General features: G+C 52.7%; 1 protein-coding gene across 1 annotated transcript in view; it reads left to right on the top strand.

Moving 5' to 3' along the window:
* The window catches only part of UBASH3B (ubiquitin associated and SH3 domain containing B), a 141,898-nt gene that overhangs the window by 93,947 nt on the left and 31,450 nt on the right, over positions 1-16,501 (top strand). The window contains exons 2-8 of the mRNA XM_036354434.1: positions 6,491-6,544; positions 7,154-7,340; positions 7,652-7,850; positions 10,949-11,118; positions 12,225-12,433; positions 14,588-14,720; positions 16,116-16,236. Coding sequence (XP_036210327.1) covers positions 6,491-6,544; positions 7,154-7,340; positions 7,652-7,850; positions 10,949-11,118; positions 12,225-12,433; positions 14,588-14,720; positions 16,116-16,236 — 1,073 coding nt within the window. The remainder of the gene's footprint in view (positions 1-6,490; positions 6,545-7,153; positions 7,341-7,651; positions 7,851-10,948; positions 11,119-12,224; positions 12,434-14,587; positions 14,721-16,115; positions 16,237-16,501) is intronic.

The following is a 16,501-nucleotide window of genomic DNA, read 5'->3' on the forward strand; positions in this document are numbered from 1 at the left end:
ACTGTGGTCTGTGAGGCTGCGATGGGCACAGGGGTGGGTCTCGGCCCATCCTCTGTGCTCGCACCCGGCCCCTCCCGCTGTGGCCCCCTGTCCCCTGTCTGCTGATAGCACTGCTCCCGCAACCACCGCTCCCACTTGCTGACAGCGTGGAACATTTGGGGATGGCGCCAGCAGTGGGTGTGAGTGGGGCCTGCACCATCAGCGGGTGCGAGTAGCAGCTGCTACCCTGATTGCCCTTTAGGAGCAGGGGGAGATGGAAAAGCCCTCAGGGCCAATCAGGGGCAGCAGTTGCCACTCGCACCCGCTGACAGCACTGAGTGATTGGGACTGGCGCCAGGCGCCAGCAGCAGGTACGAGCAGGACCAGCACCAGCAGGAGGTGTGAGTGCTGGGTGGGACCATGGCATGCAGGAGCAAAGAATTTTCAGTAACCACCAGAGGCTCACCCCAATGACAGTGACTGGTGCCCTGCCTTGGTCTGGCGCCCCTGCTCACCTGCTCCACCATCCCGTAGCAGCCGATGCCCGCCATGTTTCATGCACACCCCCTGGTGGTTAGTGGACATCATAGCGACCAGTTGTTTGGTTGTTCGATTGTTCCGCTGTTCAATCTATTTGCATATTAGGGTTTTATATAGAGATTACAGTTGGCATTCAATATTATTTTATGTTACTTTCAGGTGTACAGCAGAGGGGTTAGGCAATTATTCCACTTACAAGATGGTCCCCCAATAATTCAAGTATCCCTGTCACATGCATCGTTATCACAATGTTGCTACTCTGTCCCCTGCATTGGCATGCACATCTCTATGAGTGTTCTGTAGCTACCAATTGGCACTTCTTAGTCCCTCCTCCTTTCACCCAGCACCTCTGGCAACCGTCAGTTTGTTCTCTGTATCGACTCGGTAGTTCGTTTTATTTGGTTGTTTATTCTATTCTTTAGATTCCACATATAATGAAATCATATGGTACTTGTCTTTCTCTGGCTGACTTACTTCACTTAGCATAATGCCCTCTACGTCCGTCCATGTTGTCACAAATGATAAGGTTTCATTTTTATGACCAAGTAATATATATATATATATATATATATATATATATATATATATATATATATATTTATAAATGTCTTTATCCAGTCATCTGTTGATATACACTTAAGTTGCTTCCATATCTTGGTTATTGTAAATAGCACTGCAATGAGCATGGGGCGCATATGTTTTTTCAAATTAATGTTTTGGATTTCTTTGGACATATACCCAGGCATTTCCATGTTTTATGTTTTAGGAGCCTCCATACTGTTTCCCACAGTGGCCGCACCAGTCTGTATTTCCACCAACAGTGCTTGAGGGCTCCCTTTTCTCCACATCTCACCAACACTTGTTTGTTGAGTTATTGATGATAGTCATCTGGCAGGTGTGAGGTGATATCTCAGTGGGGTCTTAATTTGCATCTCTCTGGTGATTAGTGACTTTGAGCATTTTTTCCTATGTCTACAGGCCATATTATGTCCTCTTTGGAGAAGTGTCTATTTAGGTCTTCTGCCCATATTTTAATTGGGTTTTCAGGAGGGGGTGTTAAGTTCTATATGAATCTTGGTTATTGATCCCTTATCTGATGTATCACTGGCAGATATCTTATTTTATTCACTAGGTTGTCTTTTCATTTCATTGATGGTTTCCTTTGCTGTGCAAAAATTTTTAGTTAGATGCAGTCCCATTAGTCCATTTTTTGTTTGTTTCCCTCACTCTAAGAGATATTTCAGAAAAAAGTATTGCTAAGAGAAATGTCAGAGTTTTTTTTTTTTTATAAAATATATTTCTTGGTTGATTTCAGATAGGAAGGAAGGAGAGAGAGATAGAAACATCAATGATGAGAAAGAATCATTGATCAGCTGCCTCCTGCACACCCCCTACTGGGGACTGAGCCCACAACCCAGGCATGTGCCCTTGGCCGGAATCGAACCTGGGACCCTTCAGTACTCAGGCTGACGCTCTATCCACTGAGCCAAGCTGGCTGGGTGAAATGTCAGAGTTTATTGCCTATGTTTTCTTCTAAGGGTTTTATGGTTTTGGGTCTTTTAAGTCTTTAATTCATATTGAGTTTGTTCTTTTTTTTTTTTTTTTTTTTGTTTTTTTTTTTGTTTTTTTTTGTTTTTTTTTTTTAATATATTTTATTGATTCTTTACAGAGAGGAAGGGAGAGAGATAGAGAGCTAGAAACATCGATGAGAGAGAAACATCGACCAGCCGCCTCCTGCACACCTCCCACTGGGGATGTGCCCGCAACCCAGGCACATGCCCCTGACCGGAATCGAACCTGGGACCCTTCAGTCCGCAAGCCGACGCTCTATCCACTGAGCCAAACCGGTCTCGGCGAGTTTGTTCTTGTATATCGTGTAAGAAGGTGGTCTAATTTCATTTTTTGCATGTATCTGTTCGATTTTCCTAACACTGTTTACTGAATAGATTGTCTTTAACTCCATTATATATTCTTGCCTTTTTTTTTTTTTGTAAGATTTTAATTGTCAAGGTAGGTGTGGATTTCTTTCTGGCTCTCTCTTCTGTTCCATTGATGTGTCTGTTTTTATGCCCGTACCACACTATTCTGAATACTAGAGCTTATAGTATAGTTTGATATCAGGTTGTGTGATCCTTCCAACTTTGCTCTTCTTTCCTGAGATTGCTATGGCTCTTTAGGGTCTTTGTGGTTCCATATAAATTTTTGGATTTTTTGTTCTACTGTGAAAAATGCTATTGGTATTTTTACAGATTGCATTGAATCTGCACATTGCTTTGGGTAGTATAGATATTTTACTGATGTTAAGTCTTCCTATCCATAAACACAGCATATGCTTCCATTTACTTGTATCTTCTTCAATTTATTTTTTAGTGTTTTTACAGTTTTCTGAGTGCATGTCTTTTGCCTCCTTGGTTACATTTATTCCTAGGTTGTTGTGGGTGTTTTTTGAGGCAATTGAAAATGGGATGTTTTCTTAGTATCTCTTTCTGATATTTCATCATTGGTGTATAAAATACAACCAGTTTCTGAATATTTATTTTGTATCCCACTAATTAATAAATTCATTTATCAGTTCTATTGGATTTTTGGTGGAATCTTTAGGGTTCTCTATACAAAGTACCATGTCATCTGCAAATAATGACAGTTTTGCTTCTTCCTTTCCAATTTGGATGCTTTTTATTTGTGTTTCTTATCTGATTGCTATGGCTAGCACTTCTAAGACTCAGTTTAATATGAGTGGTGAAAGTGGACATTCGTGTCTTGTTTCCAATCTTAAGGAAACCACTTTAAGCTTTTCCCTGTTGAGTATGATGTAGTTGTAGGTTTGTCATCTATGGACTTTGTTATGTTAAGGTATGTTTCTTCTATTCCCACTTTGCTGAGAGTTTTTATTATAACTAGAGGCCTGGTGCATGAAATTGTGCAATCCTTGGGGGGATCGGGCCTAAGCTGGCAATTGGACATTCCTCTCGCAGTCCGGGACCCCTCGCTCCTTACTGCCCGCCTGCTCGCTGCTCCTTACCACTCAGCTCACTGCTCCTTAGTGCTGCCGTGGAGGCAGGAGAGGCTCCTGCCACCGCCACTGCACTCCCCAGCCGTGAGCCTGGCTTCTGGCTGAGTGGCGCTTTCCTTGTGGGAGCACACTGACCACCAGGGGGCAGCTCCTGCACTGAGTATCTGCCCCCTGGTGGTCAGTGCACATCACAATGACCAGTCATTCTGGTCGTTCTGCCATAAGGGTCACGTAGGCTTTTATTATACAGACTAGAGGCCCAGTGCATGAAATTCGTGCATGGGTAGGGTCCCTAGCAGCTGCCAGCTGCTGGCTGGGCCTTCCTTTATCCGCGCCGCCCCCTGGTGGTCAGCACACATCATAGCGAGTGATCGAACTCCCGGTCTCCCAAACTCACTTTGCATATTAGGCTTTTATATGGGTGCTGGATTTTCTGCATCTATTGATACGATTGTATGCTTTTTATTCTTTCTTTTGTTCATGTGGTATATCAAATTAATTAATTTGCAGATATTGTACCAACCTTTCACCCAGGAATAAATCCACTTGATGATGGTATGTGATCTCTTTAATGTATTGCTGAGTTCAGCTTGCTAATATTTTGTTGAGAATTTTTGCAGCTGTGTTCATCAGGGTATTGGCCTATAATTTTCTACGTTTGTAATGTCTTTGTCATGTTTTTACTCAGAATAATGCTGGCCTCGTAATGAGCCTAAAACCAGCCTGGAGGCTTCGCTCCTCTTGAGTTTCTTTGAGTAGTTCCAGAAGGAGAGGTGTTATTCCCATAAGACTTTTCAGATGTGTCTTCTTCACAAAGAAGAACTTGGATTCCCATAAACTTTTATCATCGCCTTATCACCCAAACCCTTCATTGTCTGTCTCAGTTATAGTTTTGAACCCCCTCCAAAATTTGTTTTTTGAGTCACGGAAACCATGACTTAATTAGACCTTTCATTTCCAGAGAATTCTCCTAGTGCTTAAAGAAAAGTACATTTCAGTAAGGTATATTTCACCAGGAGAAGGGCATAGAAAAAAATTGGATCTTTTAAATATAAATAGCACATTGTACCACAGATGAGCTTTCCTTTTCTCAATTGTTTTTGAAACAATAGGTGTTTTTGATTAATTTAATTCCTAGTAGAGTCTAACTTCTAAGAGACTGATTTGCATTCTTCTGTGGGTACGTGGCTGCTGGATCCAAAAAAGGCAAGAGGTATGTTCTCGGATGGCCTAGTAAACAGTAAAGGAAACGGCTGGCAACAGGCCAGCACGAAGCACCTTACCCAGGTGTGGGCATGGGGCGGGGGGAGGAGGGGAACTTGTTTTCCAGTCTTTTCCTCAGCAGCTTCTGTCCTGAGAAATTCTGAGGGGCCCAGAGCACTGGCCCTGCTTCTTCATCACTTATTTACTGAAAGGAGGCGTGTCTTCTAGGAGCCGTTCTCCTTAGCTGTGCCAGTTTCTCCACCCGTTCACTTGGTATCTGTGCTCAGGTTTTCATGCAGGAAAGGCAGGCATTTCGCTCGCCTTTGGCCTGTGGAGCGAGCAGGAGCCTGGCCGGCACTGGCGGCCCCTTCGCCAGGCTGCCTTCAGCAAGTCGCTGTCCTTCCTCCCCAGCTTCCCTGTGTGGAGGGAAGAAGTCAGGTCTCAGGTGATCTCTGAAGTCCCTGTCAGTCGGATCTCCATGATTCTCACAGCACCAGCTCTTCTCATTGCTCCATAGAGGGGCCACGAAAGGGAAAGAGGACTTGGGCTCAGCAGCCAATTGGGAAAAGGGGACATTCCGTCCCCTCGCTCCTCTCTCCCAAGGACCCGGGATCCGTGTCGGGTAAAGGATGGGAGTGACTGTTCATTGGCATCTCCCATGTGTCAGGCACCGGTCGAGCACTTGACTGAAGAGTCGATGCACTGGTGTCCTTCGCTACCACAGCCCCGTGCGAACCCCCATCCCTCCCAGAGGGGTCCGTCCGCGTTCTTCAGGTCTCACTTAAGGTGTCACCTCTTCTCTGAAGCCTTTCCTGACCCCCTGACCGTTCCGCCTGGGTTGGTCTCCCTGTCCTATGTTATGTTCCCCTACTTTCCTTCACTGCCCCGACCACAGTAGTAATTAATAATTATCTGTACAGATGAATGTTTTCATGCCTGCTCAGCTGAGATCTCCATGAGGGCAGGAGCCACATAAGTGTTGTGTTCGCTGTATTCCTAGAGCCTAGAACAGCGTTGATGAGATAACAGCAATTCACTAAGGATTTCTTGAATGGGCGTCGTAAGCATGCGTGCACGAATGGGTGGGCGAATAGCAGAGCTGGGCACAAACCCAGAACTCTCGGCTCCTGGAGACCAGACGGAAACTTCAGCAGCGTCTACTGTGCTGTGTGCTGGCGCGCAAGTGCCTCGCTCCCCAGCCATCCTCCTCTCTCCAGCAGTGGGGGGTGAGCAGCGCTGCTCTGGACACTGGAGCCCAAAGATGTCTGTGAACTGGTTGGAGATCATGGGTCCACCTGAGGCTGGTGGTGGTGGCTGGAGGTGGGCGGGAGGAGGCATTGAATTAAACCAAATAACTGTCCTGGTGGGCATTTGGCCCACTTTCTCATACGCTCTGCCAAGGGCTGCGAATAAACAACATTCTGCAAGGGATCTAGGGCAGTGAGAGTGAGTGCATGAGAATGAGGGAGGAAAACCCACGACATGACAACCTTCAGGGGAGCAGAACTAAAACTCCAGTGTGGAGCCTGCTGACCGCCCACCAGCTCAGGCTGCCTGCAGGCCCGCTGGCCACGCGGAGGTCAGCGCCCATGCGGTGTCCCAGCGCCTGGCTGTGGCCCTTGGGGAGCCCGCTGCCGGTGTCTGCCCACCTCCGAGAGGCTTTAGTCCCTTACTTCACATCACCTCCTGCACCGCAATGAGCAGCTGGCAGGAGGCTGAAAACACTAACAACAGAAATTTGATTTCTTCTTCTAGACAAAAAGCTTTGGCGTCCACCGGAGGAAGAAGTGTTCAGGCCGCGTGTGACTGGTTGGTATAAAATAACTAAATGAGAAAATGACACTTGATCAGCTCTAAATATATGCGGATGAGCAAGGTTGTGAACCTGGGGGGTGGGGCGAGGGAGACCCGGTGACTGGACCGTCCATCCCGCCATTGCCTCCTCCCGCTGCCCAGGGCGTGCTTCTCCTTAGCGGTGTTTCTAAGAGAGCCTGTCCCATAGCTGCCGCCCTCCAGCCACCACAGATGTAAGAAGCTGTGTGCAGGCTGCGCAAGTCAATTGAGGGAAAAACCTACCCACCTTTCAGGAAGTCACTGCCCAGGGCAGAGCCCAGGGCAGCTCCGAGGGTCCCTTGTCTTTGGGAGGCTCCGGTTTCTTCAGATGGAGCTGAAGGAACCCTGTTGAACGGCGTGGGGTTGGGAAAGGGTTGGGGTTCGCCTGCGAATGCCGCCTGGAGAGGGCTTCAGGTTTCCGAGGGGCTGTGGGCGAAGAGGCACCCACGGGCGAGGCTGTGAAGTGTGAGCTGCGAGGGGTGGATCCTTAGCGCAGAGGGAAAGCCCTTCCCACCAGCGGAGTGTCTGGTCCCCCACCCCCCGCCCCCCGCCATTCTCCAGCAAGGATGCCCGCTCTCTCCGCAGGCTCTTCTCCCACGTGGGCGACCCCTTCCTGGACGACCCGCTGCCCCGGGAGTACGTGCTGTACCTGCGCCCCACGGGCCCCTTGGCCCAGAAGCTCTCCGACTTCTGGCAGCAGTCGAAGCAGATCTGCGGGAAGAACAAGGCGCACAACATCTTCCCCCACATCACCCTCTGCCAGTTCTTCATGGTGAGCGGCAGCCCCAGCCCTGCCGGGACCTGGTGGGACCTGGAGTCACAGGCGTAAGAGCTGTGTGATCCAGTGCCAGGTCATTGGGCATGTGCAGTTCCCCTCCTCACAGACGGGGTGTGTGTGTGTGTGCATGTGTGTGCACGTGCGCGTGTGTGTGCGTGCATGTGTGTGTGCGCGTGTGTGCGTGTGTGTGTGTGCGTGTGCGTGTGTGTGTGGTGGTGTCACAGTCTCAGCTGGGCGGAGGGTACCTGAGGACCGCGGAGCTGAGCTGCCCTGGCCGCCGAGTGCAGCCCCCGCTTCCCTTCCAGTGCGAGGACAGCAAGGCAGACGCCCTGGGGGAGGCCCTGCAGGCCACCGTCAGCCGCTGGAGGGGCAAGTTCTCGGTGCCGCTGCCCCTGGAGCTCTACACCTCCTCCAACTTCATCGGGCTCTTCGTGGAGGAGGCCAGCGCCGACGTCCTCAAGAAGTTCGCCGCCGACTTTGCCGCGGAGGCTGCATCCAAAACCGGTGAGCCCTGCTGGCCAGGCGGGCGCCCTCAGAGTGGGGGAGACGGGGATGCTGTGACAAGTGGGATGGGGTGGGGAGGTGGCTGCGGGAAGGGGCCGAACAGGACAGGAGCACACCCCCTCCCGGGAGCACCCACACCACGTGCTGTTCTGCTAACTTCCCCGAGAGAATGCCCAGTGCTACTCCCCGACACCAAGCGGAAGGAACAGACGCCTGCTCTCCAAGGAGCCACCTCAGCGTCAGGAACCTTCCTCCCTCCCCCCACCCCCTCCCACACAGGCACCACCTGGGCGGTCAGTCCAAGCCCAGGGAGCACAGCACAGAGGAGGGTGGAGCCTCTCAGAGTCAAGAACAGTCATCCCCACTGAGCCCCCCCTCGACCTAGGAATCCATTCGGCGGCCCCTAGGCCTCAAAAGCCGTCCCACAGCCCCCCTTCCACATCTCTCCTGCTCTCTCGTGGCAGCTCTTAGCTTAAAGCTGCTGCAATTTCCCACCAAAGAAGTTAGCTGAAAGGGATGCTGAGGACGCATGGTGACAGGCGACAGGCATGGGGGGGGGGGGTCCTCCTCTCTGACCACAGGTGCGGACGAGCTCCCCGAGCTGCAGGACAGACAGACAGTGAGGTGAGGCAGTGTCTGGGCTCCCAGACAGCGGAGTCCAGGGGTCCTCAAACTACGGCCCGTGGGCCACATGCAAATACAAATATTGTATTTGTTCCCGTTTTGTTTTTTTTACTTCAAAATAAGATATGTGCAGTGTGCATAGGAATTTGTTCATATATTTTTTTTAAACTATAGTCCGGCCCTCCAACGGTCTGAGGGACACTGAACTGGCCCCCTGTTTAAAAAGTTTGAGGACCCCTTGCCGAAACCGGTTTGGCTCAGTGGATAGAGCGTCGGCCTGCGGACTGAGGGGTCCCGGGTTCGATTCCGGTCAAGGGCATGTACCTGGGTTGTGGGCACATCCCCAGTGGGGGATGTGCAGGAGGCAGCTGATCGATGTTTCTCTTTCATCGATGTTTCTAACTCTCTATCTCTCTCCCTTCCTCTCTGTAAAACATCAATAAAATATATTTAAAAAAAAAATAAGTTTGAGGACCCCTGGTGGAGTCAGTCGGCAGGGCTCAGTGGGAAGCTGCAGTGTGTTCCCCGCCACGAATGCGACAGTCAGACGTGGTTCCTCCTGGCGGAGCTCGGAGCCTGGCTGAGCACAGGGGCTGGCAGAGCCCAGAAGAGAGGCCATCCCTGGAGGGGGGCTCCCCCGCGCAGCAGGAAGGAGCTCACAGGGCGATGATCCCTGCAGGGCGGGCGCCCCAGCCCCAGCAGAGAGGGCCACGGAGGCCATCCGCCCACGGAGGCCACCCGCCTATGGAGGCCACCGGCCCGCGGAGGGCTGAGCGCACAGCTGGCCGGAGGGATGGGTGCAGGGCCAGAGGGGCCCAAGCTGCCTGCACCACCTCGTGTGGACGGCAGGGCCGGGCCACCTGGGGTGGAGGCTGTGTCTTCGCAGCCCAGCTGGGACTGTGCTGGCACCTCTTCACTGGCAAGGCCGGAGCAGGGCTGGGCTCCGGAGTGTGCAGAGGGCCCATCCCCCGAGCCGGGAGGACTCCCTGGGGTCCAGCCTGGAAGATCCCTCTCCCAGGTGGGGCCTGCAGCCGCCCCCCCAAGCCCCCTGCTTCTGGATGAGTGTCTGCTTCCTGACTTGGGGCGCCTGTCCTGTCACAGGGCCTGAACATTCCAGAGAAATGGCCAGTAGAGAGGACAGTGGCGTCCTATGTGCACCCTCCTTTCTCAGGGAAATGGCTCCTGTTCACCCCACAGCACCATGGAAACCCCCACAGAAACCAAACTCATGTTGTGGCCACAAAACCCAGGTGCCTCACACAGGAGCAAAGCGGTCTCGCCAGGGCCTGGCCTGCTTTCCTGGCGGGAGGGGGAGACACCAGGAAAGCAGTTTCTGGGCCCTCGCGCCGCCCCCTGCTGGTGGTTTGCAGAACTGCGTACCCTGCTGTGTAGCCGGCCTCAGGGCTTCGCCTTGGTGTTCTAGAGTTTGGGGGCCCCCGGATTCCTTCAGCAGGTAGATTTAGGGTTGCCCCACAGGGAGATCCATCCATGTGTCTTTGTTCATTTAACAAGGACTGACACCTGGCATGGGCTGAGCACCGGGACCCAGTGTGAACAAGACAGCCCTGGCCTCCCGGGCTCACAACGAAGAGAAGCAGTGTAGGATCGCAGAGAAAGCGCTCAAAACCCAAGGACCCAGCTCCCGCCGCCATCTCTGTGTGGTCTGAGCGAGCCTCTTAGTTTCTCACCTCCCTAAGCAGCAGTCGCCAGCCTTTCGGACCTCACGGGCCACCATCCCAACCGCTGCCCTAAACCCCTCTGGTTGCGGCTTCTTCAGAGTCTGGCGTGGACAGGAGCTGCGCTCCCCATTGAGAGACACGAACGAGGGAGGAAGAAGAGGCGGCGGCGGGCTTCGCTTGCCTCTGGGGGGTCTTAGAGGAGCAGTCTGTTTGCGTTAAGCCGGCCGGGGTTCCAACCAGGGCACGTTTGCCCCAGGGGACGGCTGGCAACGCCTGAGTGTTTCCGGGGTCACACCCAGTGGTCACACTCTGGGTGCTGCTGTGGCCTCCAGGAGGCGGGGCCTCTCTGCCCAGGGCAGCGCCCAAACAGAGTTATTTCACCCAAATGCTGTTGAGAATCCCTGTTTTAAACTTTGAAAATATTACTTTTTCTTCATTTCTCCATCAGAGCCACTCAGAAGCTAAGAGACTTGATTTCACCAAAACAAAGGCAACATAGCTTTGAGAGTCGCATGATGACATCTGCTCTTTATTTCTGCGTGAATTAGTTCCTCCCCTTAGGGCCGTTTCCTCATCTGAGCGGTGGGGCTGCTCCTGCCGGGCTGTCGTGAGGGGAGCAACCAGGAGGATTGCTCTTCCCTCTCAGGCTGCGGGTCCGGGTCTGTGCCCCACGCGGCTGTCTGACAGCAGGCTCCCTCGCTGGGCGCTGGGCGTGGGAAGCAGGATGCTGGGCTCTCCCTCGGCCCCACCGCTGCTAGCAGTGTGAGCCTAACAGCATCTGCTCCCCTTTTCCAGAAGTGCACGTGGAGCCTCATAAGAAGCAGCTGCACGTGACCCTGGCTTACCACTTCCAGGCCAGCCACCTGCCCACCCTGGAGAAGCTGGCCCAGAGCATCGATGTCAAGCTGGGGTGCGACTGGCTGGCAGCCATATTCTCTCGGGACATCCGCTTCGCTAACCATGAGGTAATGCTTCCCTTTGGCTCCTGACCTGAGCGGCGAGGAAGGGCACAGGCAAAGCAGGAGCCTTGCTGCTCACTGGGGCAGAGGGAAGGCAAAGCCAGGAGCCTTGCTGCTCACTGGGGCAGGGGGCAGGGGTAGGGGGCAGGGGGCAGGGGGGCGTCGACCACCCAGGTGCCACCATTTGGGGAATCTGCACTGCGCTCAGACCCAGCCCTCTCTGAAGAGTAACACTGCCCTTATCCCTGAAGGAGAAGCTGAGTCACAGAGGTTAGGTCCGAAGCTGAATAATTTAGGGCCAGAGCTGAAACCAGAATTCAGGGATTTCGACAATGGAGACGGGCAATCCATCCAAAAACAGACCACATGGTCTGATGAAACAGTAACCATCCAGTTTAACTCCATTTATTAACAGCACTTACATGCGTTTCCTAGTTTTTTTTTTTAACAGCAGCAGAACTGACTTCTTAAAGTGTATATAGTCTTTTAACATTTCTTTTAGATTTTGTAAAATATGAAAAATTGTTAGAACCTCAGGGTCTAGACCAGACAACCTCATCATGGATTTGGAGTGTTGGGAATAGCGACCCAGACACTGCCGGGGCCGGGGCTGGGCCAGGGCGCAGGGCGGCAGTGCCAGGACGCAGCTCCCCACGCCAGTGGCTGCCCGGAGCCTTTCCAGCCGGCTCTGTGAAGACGCTGCAAGGAGCCTGGGCTCGACCGGACTTGCAACTCTGGCGTCTCCTGAGCAGTGGCCTCCCCTGCACAGGGCAGTGCTGGGTGGCGGGCGGCCGCCTGCTTTCCGAGAAGCCGCCTCGGAGAGCGGGGAGGCGACGGCATCTTCCAAGGGCACCTCCAGTCAGCACTGTCCTCGGGCGCCTGCCTGACCCACATTGGGCTCGGTTGGCACTTAGGGAAGAGACGCTCAAATGAATTATTTTCTAAAAATAACGTGGCCTCTTTGTCTCTTATTTGTTAAAGCTCATTTGTCCTGTCCCTGCCGAGGGGCTCCCCTCTGAGGCCGTGGCACCCGCTGAGCCCCCTGCACGTGTTCACGCAGGACCCGGCCGCCCGGCGGGCCGGGCGGGGCCTCACTGCCCTCTCTTCTCCAGACCTTGCAGGTGATCTACCCCTACACCCCCCAGAATGACGACGAGCTGGAGCTGGTCCCGGGGGACTTCATCTTCATGTCTCCCGTGGAGCAGGCCAGCACCAGCGAGGGCTGGGTCTACGGCACCTCCCTGACCACCGGCGGCTCCGGGCTCCTGCCCGAGAACTACATCACCAAGGCCGACGAGTGCAGCACCTGGGTGTTCCACAGGTGAGCCGCCGAGGCCTGTGCCCGCAGACTTCCGGGAGGGGCGCCTGGGCGGGACCTCGACACGCAGGGCAGCAGCCACTGTAGACGGAGGCCCGGGAAGAAAGCGGGCCGGCTCCAGGCTCCCAGGGAAGAGCTGCCGTGGGGATGGGAGAGCTGAGAACTGGGGTGGCTGGTGGGTCCTCCTGGGCTTAGCCTCAGGCCTGGCGCTTGGGAAGATGCGCTGGGTGTGAGCTCAGCTCCCCTCCCCGCTCTCAGCAGAAGGCACTGCCTGCGGTCTTGCTGGAACTGACACCCCCACTGCTGGCGGGAGCCCAGGCCTCATCCCAGAGGGGAAAGGGGCAGGCGTGCTCCTGGAACTGCCTGCAGGAGGGGCTCTCAGGCCTCGCAGCAGCTGAGGAAGCAGTGAAGGGGCAGGGCAAGTGGGGCCGAGGTTCCACCCACGCATGTTGGGCCCTACAGGCTTGAGGAATCGGAGAGTGAAACTGGATTTTCTTTAGCTCGGAGATGTTGGGAGGTCTCAGTTTAAAACAAAAGAGAATAACCGTCCATTAGACTGTGTGAACCGCCCAAGATTTCCTTGGTCTACAGTTGCTTAAATTTTACCAAAATACGTCTCCTTTGGCCACACATCACACTTACTGAGGCAGCTTTGTTACACGGGACCCACCTCACACTGTGAGTCCCGGTCTGTGCCGAGTGTTAAACCTCCCCTGGTGGCCAGGACGTGCACAAGGGCTGAAACACTGCTCCTCTGGTGTGAGCGTGGGTGACCTTTTGTACAAAGAGGGTGAGTCTGTTTACAGTTGAAGAAAGGGGCGCCTTGGAGAGTGAAAAGGTGCTAAAATTACTAAAATCAGACAGGTTTTTTGTTTTGTTTTGTTTAATCCTTACCTGACGATATTTTTCCATTGTTTTCTATAGAGAGTGGAAAGGAGGGGGAGAGACAGAGAGAGAGAAACATCAGTGTGGGAGAGACACATCGATTGGTTGCCTCATGCAGGCTCCCCAGTCAGAGCCAGCAATTGAGCCTGCAGCCCAGATAACATGCCCTTGGTTGGAATCGAACCTGGGACTTCAGTCCGCAGGCCGATGCTCTACCCACTGAGCCAAACCTATGGCCATAGACTTTTTAGAAAGAATTTTTACTAACTACCAGTTAGCTTTAGTATATTGTTAACTATAATAAGTTTTTTTTAAGTTAAAATTCTAAGAATAATACTGTGTTAAAAATACACAATCCAGAGCAGATGTTACACTGCACAGATTGCTGGGTCAGCAGGGAGAAACCAGGACTGCGCAGGACTGACTGGGCCTGTGGCTGCCCTCGTTCTAGAGAAGCGAGAAATCTAACACTTAAATGTTCTCCCTTGACACTGCCCAGGATGCTGACGGAGATGGTCACCGGATTTGCCTCACGGCCATGCTTAAATCGCAGTGTTTATTAAACAAGGCTTTTTGGAGGTCTTACTAATCCAGTCATTTCAACCTGGCGTGAGTCGCTGCCTCCGTTTAGCGAGGCCTCTTTGGGCTCCTGCAGTTCTGGTGTCACCCAGGAAGGGGAGCTCCACTTGAGGCCCAGCATCTGGCCGGAAATGCCCTGTGGGTGATGATCTTGTTGGAGGTGTTGCTGAGAGGAAGGAGGGGCTTGGGGACAGGGAGGTAGAAGGGGGCAGGGTAGGAGAGGGGAAGTGGCCATGAGGTTTTCTCAAACATGAGGAGCCACAGGCAAAGTGGGGGCGACAGTAGAAATGCTCCCGGAATGTGTGGGTCGGGATGAAAATCACCACAGAAAAGATGAAAGGCAGCAGGAATTATTTATTTCTTTTGAGCTTGAAAAATAGGTGGAAACAATGGTCCAAAACTGACACTTCATTATTCTTTCCATGACTTCAGTGTAGACCATGCCTATGGCGTCTTAGCACAGGATGCAGGCCTGTCTTGCCCAGGGGGTGAGTTCGTCTATTCCAAACAGAGAAGCCATCTGCCCCTAAAGGATTAACAGCCGATGTCAGCATGAAGCAAGATGCGTGTCCCAGGAGGGGGGCCCCCTGCTGAGCTGCCCCAACCCGGGCCTGTCCAGGGAGCGTTTGCTGCCGGTCCGGGCTGAGGACTCCCAGCGGATGCAGTGACCTTCTTCCTTATCTTCCTCTGCAGTTCTTACTCCATCTTAAATGCATCGTCTTCCAACGCGCTCCCATTCGGTGACGGCATATTGGACAGGCGGTCGTACGAGGACCAGGGCCTGGGGGAGATGGCGCCCCTCACCATCGTCTGCCAGCCCTCACAGGTGAGGCTGCCACCAGGGCACGCCCTCAGCGGCACTCCAGGTCCCCTGAGCACCTGTTACCGAGGCTGAGGCCGCTGACATACATACACACCGGAGACGAGAAGAGCCAGACAGGGTCCTGACGGACCACCAGCATCTGGTCTCGGCTGTCAGGAGGCTCTTCGCAGAGGGGAGCACTTCAGCACGGGCAGCAGCAATCGCTGTATCTGTGTCGTAGGCCGTGGTGAGGATGAGAGGAAACAGGGTGGGGAGTCGGTGAAGAGCAGTTAGAGGTGCAAATTCCTGTTATAAAATAGATAAGTTATGGAGATATAATAGGAAGCACAGAGAATATAGTGATTAATATCATAACTCTGTATGGTGACAGATGGTTACTTATACACCATAAGGTATATAAGTGTCAAATCGCTATGTTGTACACCTGAAACTAATACACTATTGTATGTCAATTATACTTTAATGAAAAATATTAAAGGCAAGAAGAAGGCTGTTAGCACAGTACCTGGTGCACAGTGAGTGTTCAGTGTACATTGGAGTGCTTGGTATATGTCAGAAAGTTTGCAGAATGAAGAGTTGGGAGAGTAGTTTGAACAATACAAAGGCAAGTCGAAAGTTCAAACATGTAGAGGATCAAGAGACTAGATCACTTTGGCTAGAGCCCAGGGCTTGAATTAGAAAACAGGAAGGGAAGATATGGGGAAGGCATGCCACCCCCACTTATTAACTTCCTCCTTGGGAACCAAGGTAAATGCTGGCCAGCGTGACGCCTGTAGCCCTAGGGAAACAGGGAATCGCTCAGAAAGAAGGCATGAAGGGACATCTACCATGACCCACCCGGCAGTTGTAGAAACCAACGTCATCTGGACATGCCTTTGACCAGACCCTGTTTCATCGCCTAATGTAGAACCATTTCCGGGAGCACCAACATGTATGAGTTGGACAATAGAGCCTAAACATGGTTAGAGCAGGAAGGCAGGCCCTCACTGTTGGAGGAGACCACTGGGCCATGTAGTCTGACACCAGGCACAGAGAGGTGAGGCGGACGTGTTTGTGGCAATGAGCGTCCTCACTCCCTGAGGGAGCTGAAGAGGCCTTTGCAGCGGGGAGGACGCCGTCCCAACAGTGGCTTTCTCTGCGTGCCAGCTAGTTTCACCTCAGCAGGTACTGCTCCTACTGACCATAGCAGTCGCACTGATAAGGCCATTTTCTAACCCTTCTGATTTCGCAAAGCACCTGCAGTTCATCGCATTTGAGCCTCAGAATAACCTGTGAGGTCTGCAGGAGGACAGGCCAAGTCATACATTCGCAGAACCCGCTCTGGAGCTCAGCTGGCCTGTGCCTGGCCCGGGCCTGTCCACTGTCTTCTCTCCACTAACAGCTGTTCCTCACCTGCAGCCTCTGAGGGCAGGCAGCCAGCTTGGCCCCCAGAAGAGATGCCTCTTTGTGTGTCGGCACGGCGAGAGGATGGACGTCGTCTTTGGGAAGTACTGGCTGTCCCAGTGCTTTGATGCCAAAGGTGAGGAGCTGTTTGTCCTCTTCAGCATTGCTATGCCTATCGTGGCCTCTAGAGGGCACAGTCAAGCTACCTTTATCTAGATCAGCGGTTCTCAACCTGTGGGTCGCAACCTCTTTGGAGGTCGAACGACCCTTTCACAGGGGTCACCTAAGACCATCGGAAAACACATATATAATTACATATTGTTTTTGTGATTAATCACTATGCTTTAATTATGTTCAATTTGTAACAATGAAATTGGGGGTCACCACAACATGAGGAACTG

Source organism: Myotis myotis, unplaced genomic scaffold, assembly GCF_014108235.1.
Source record: "Myotis myotis isolate mMyoMyo1 unplaced genomic scaffold, mMyoMyo1.p scaffold_m19_p_20, whole genome shotgun sequence".
Lineage (NCBI taxonomy): Eukaryota > Metazoa > Chordata > Mammalia > Chiroptera > Vespertilionidae > Myotis > Myotis myotis.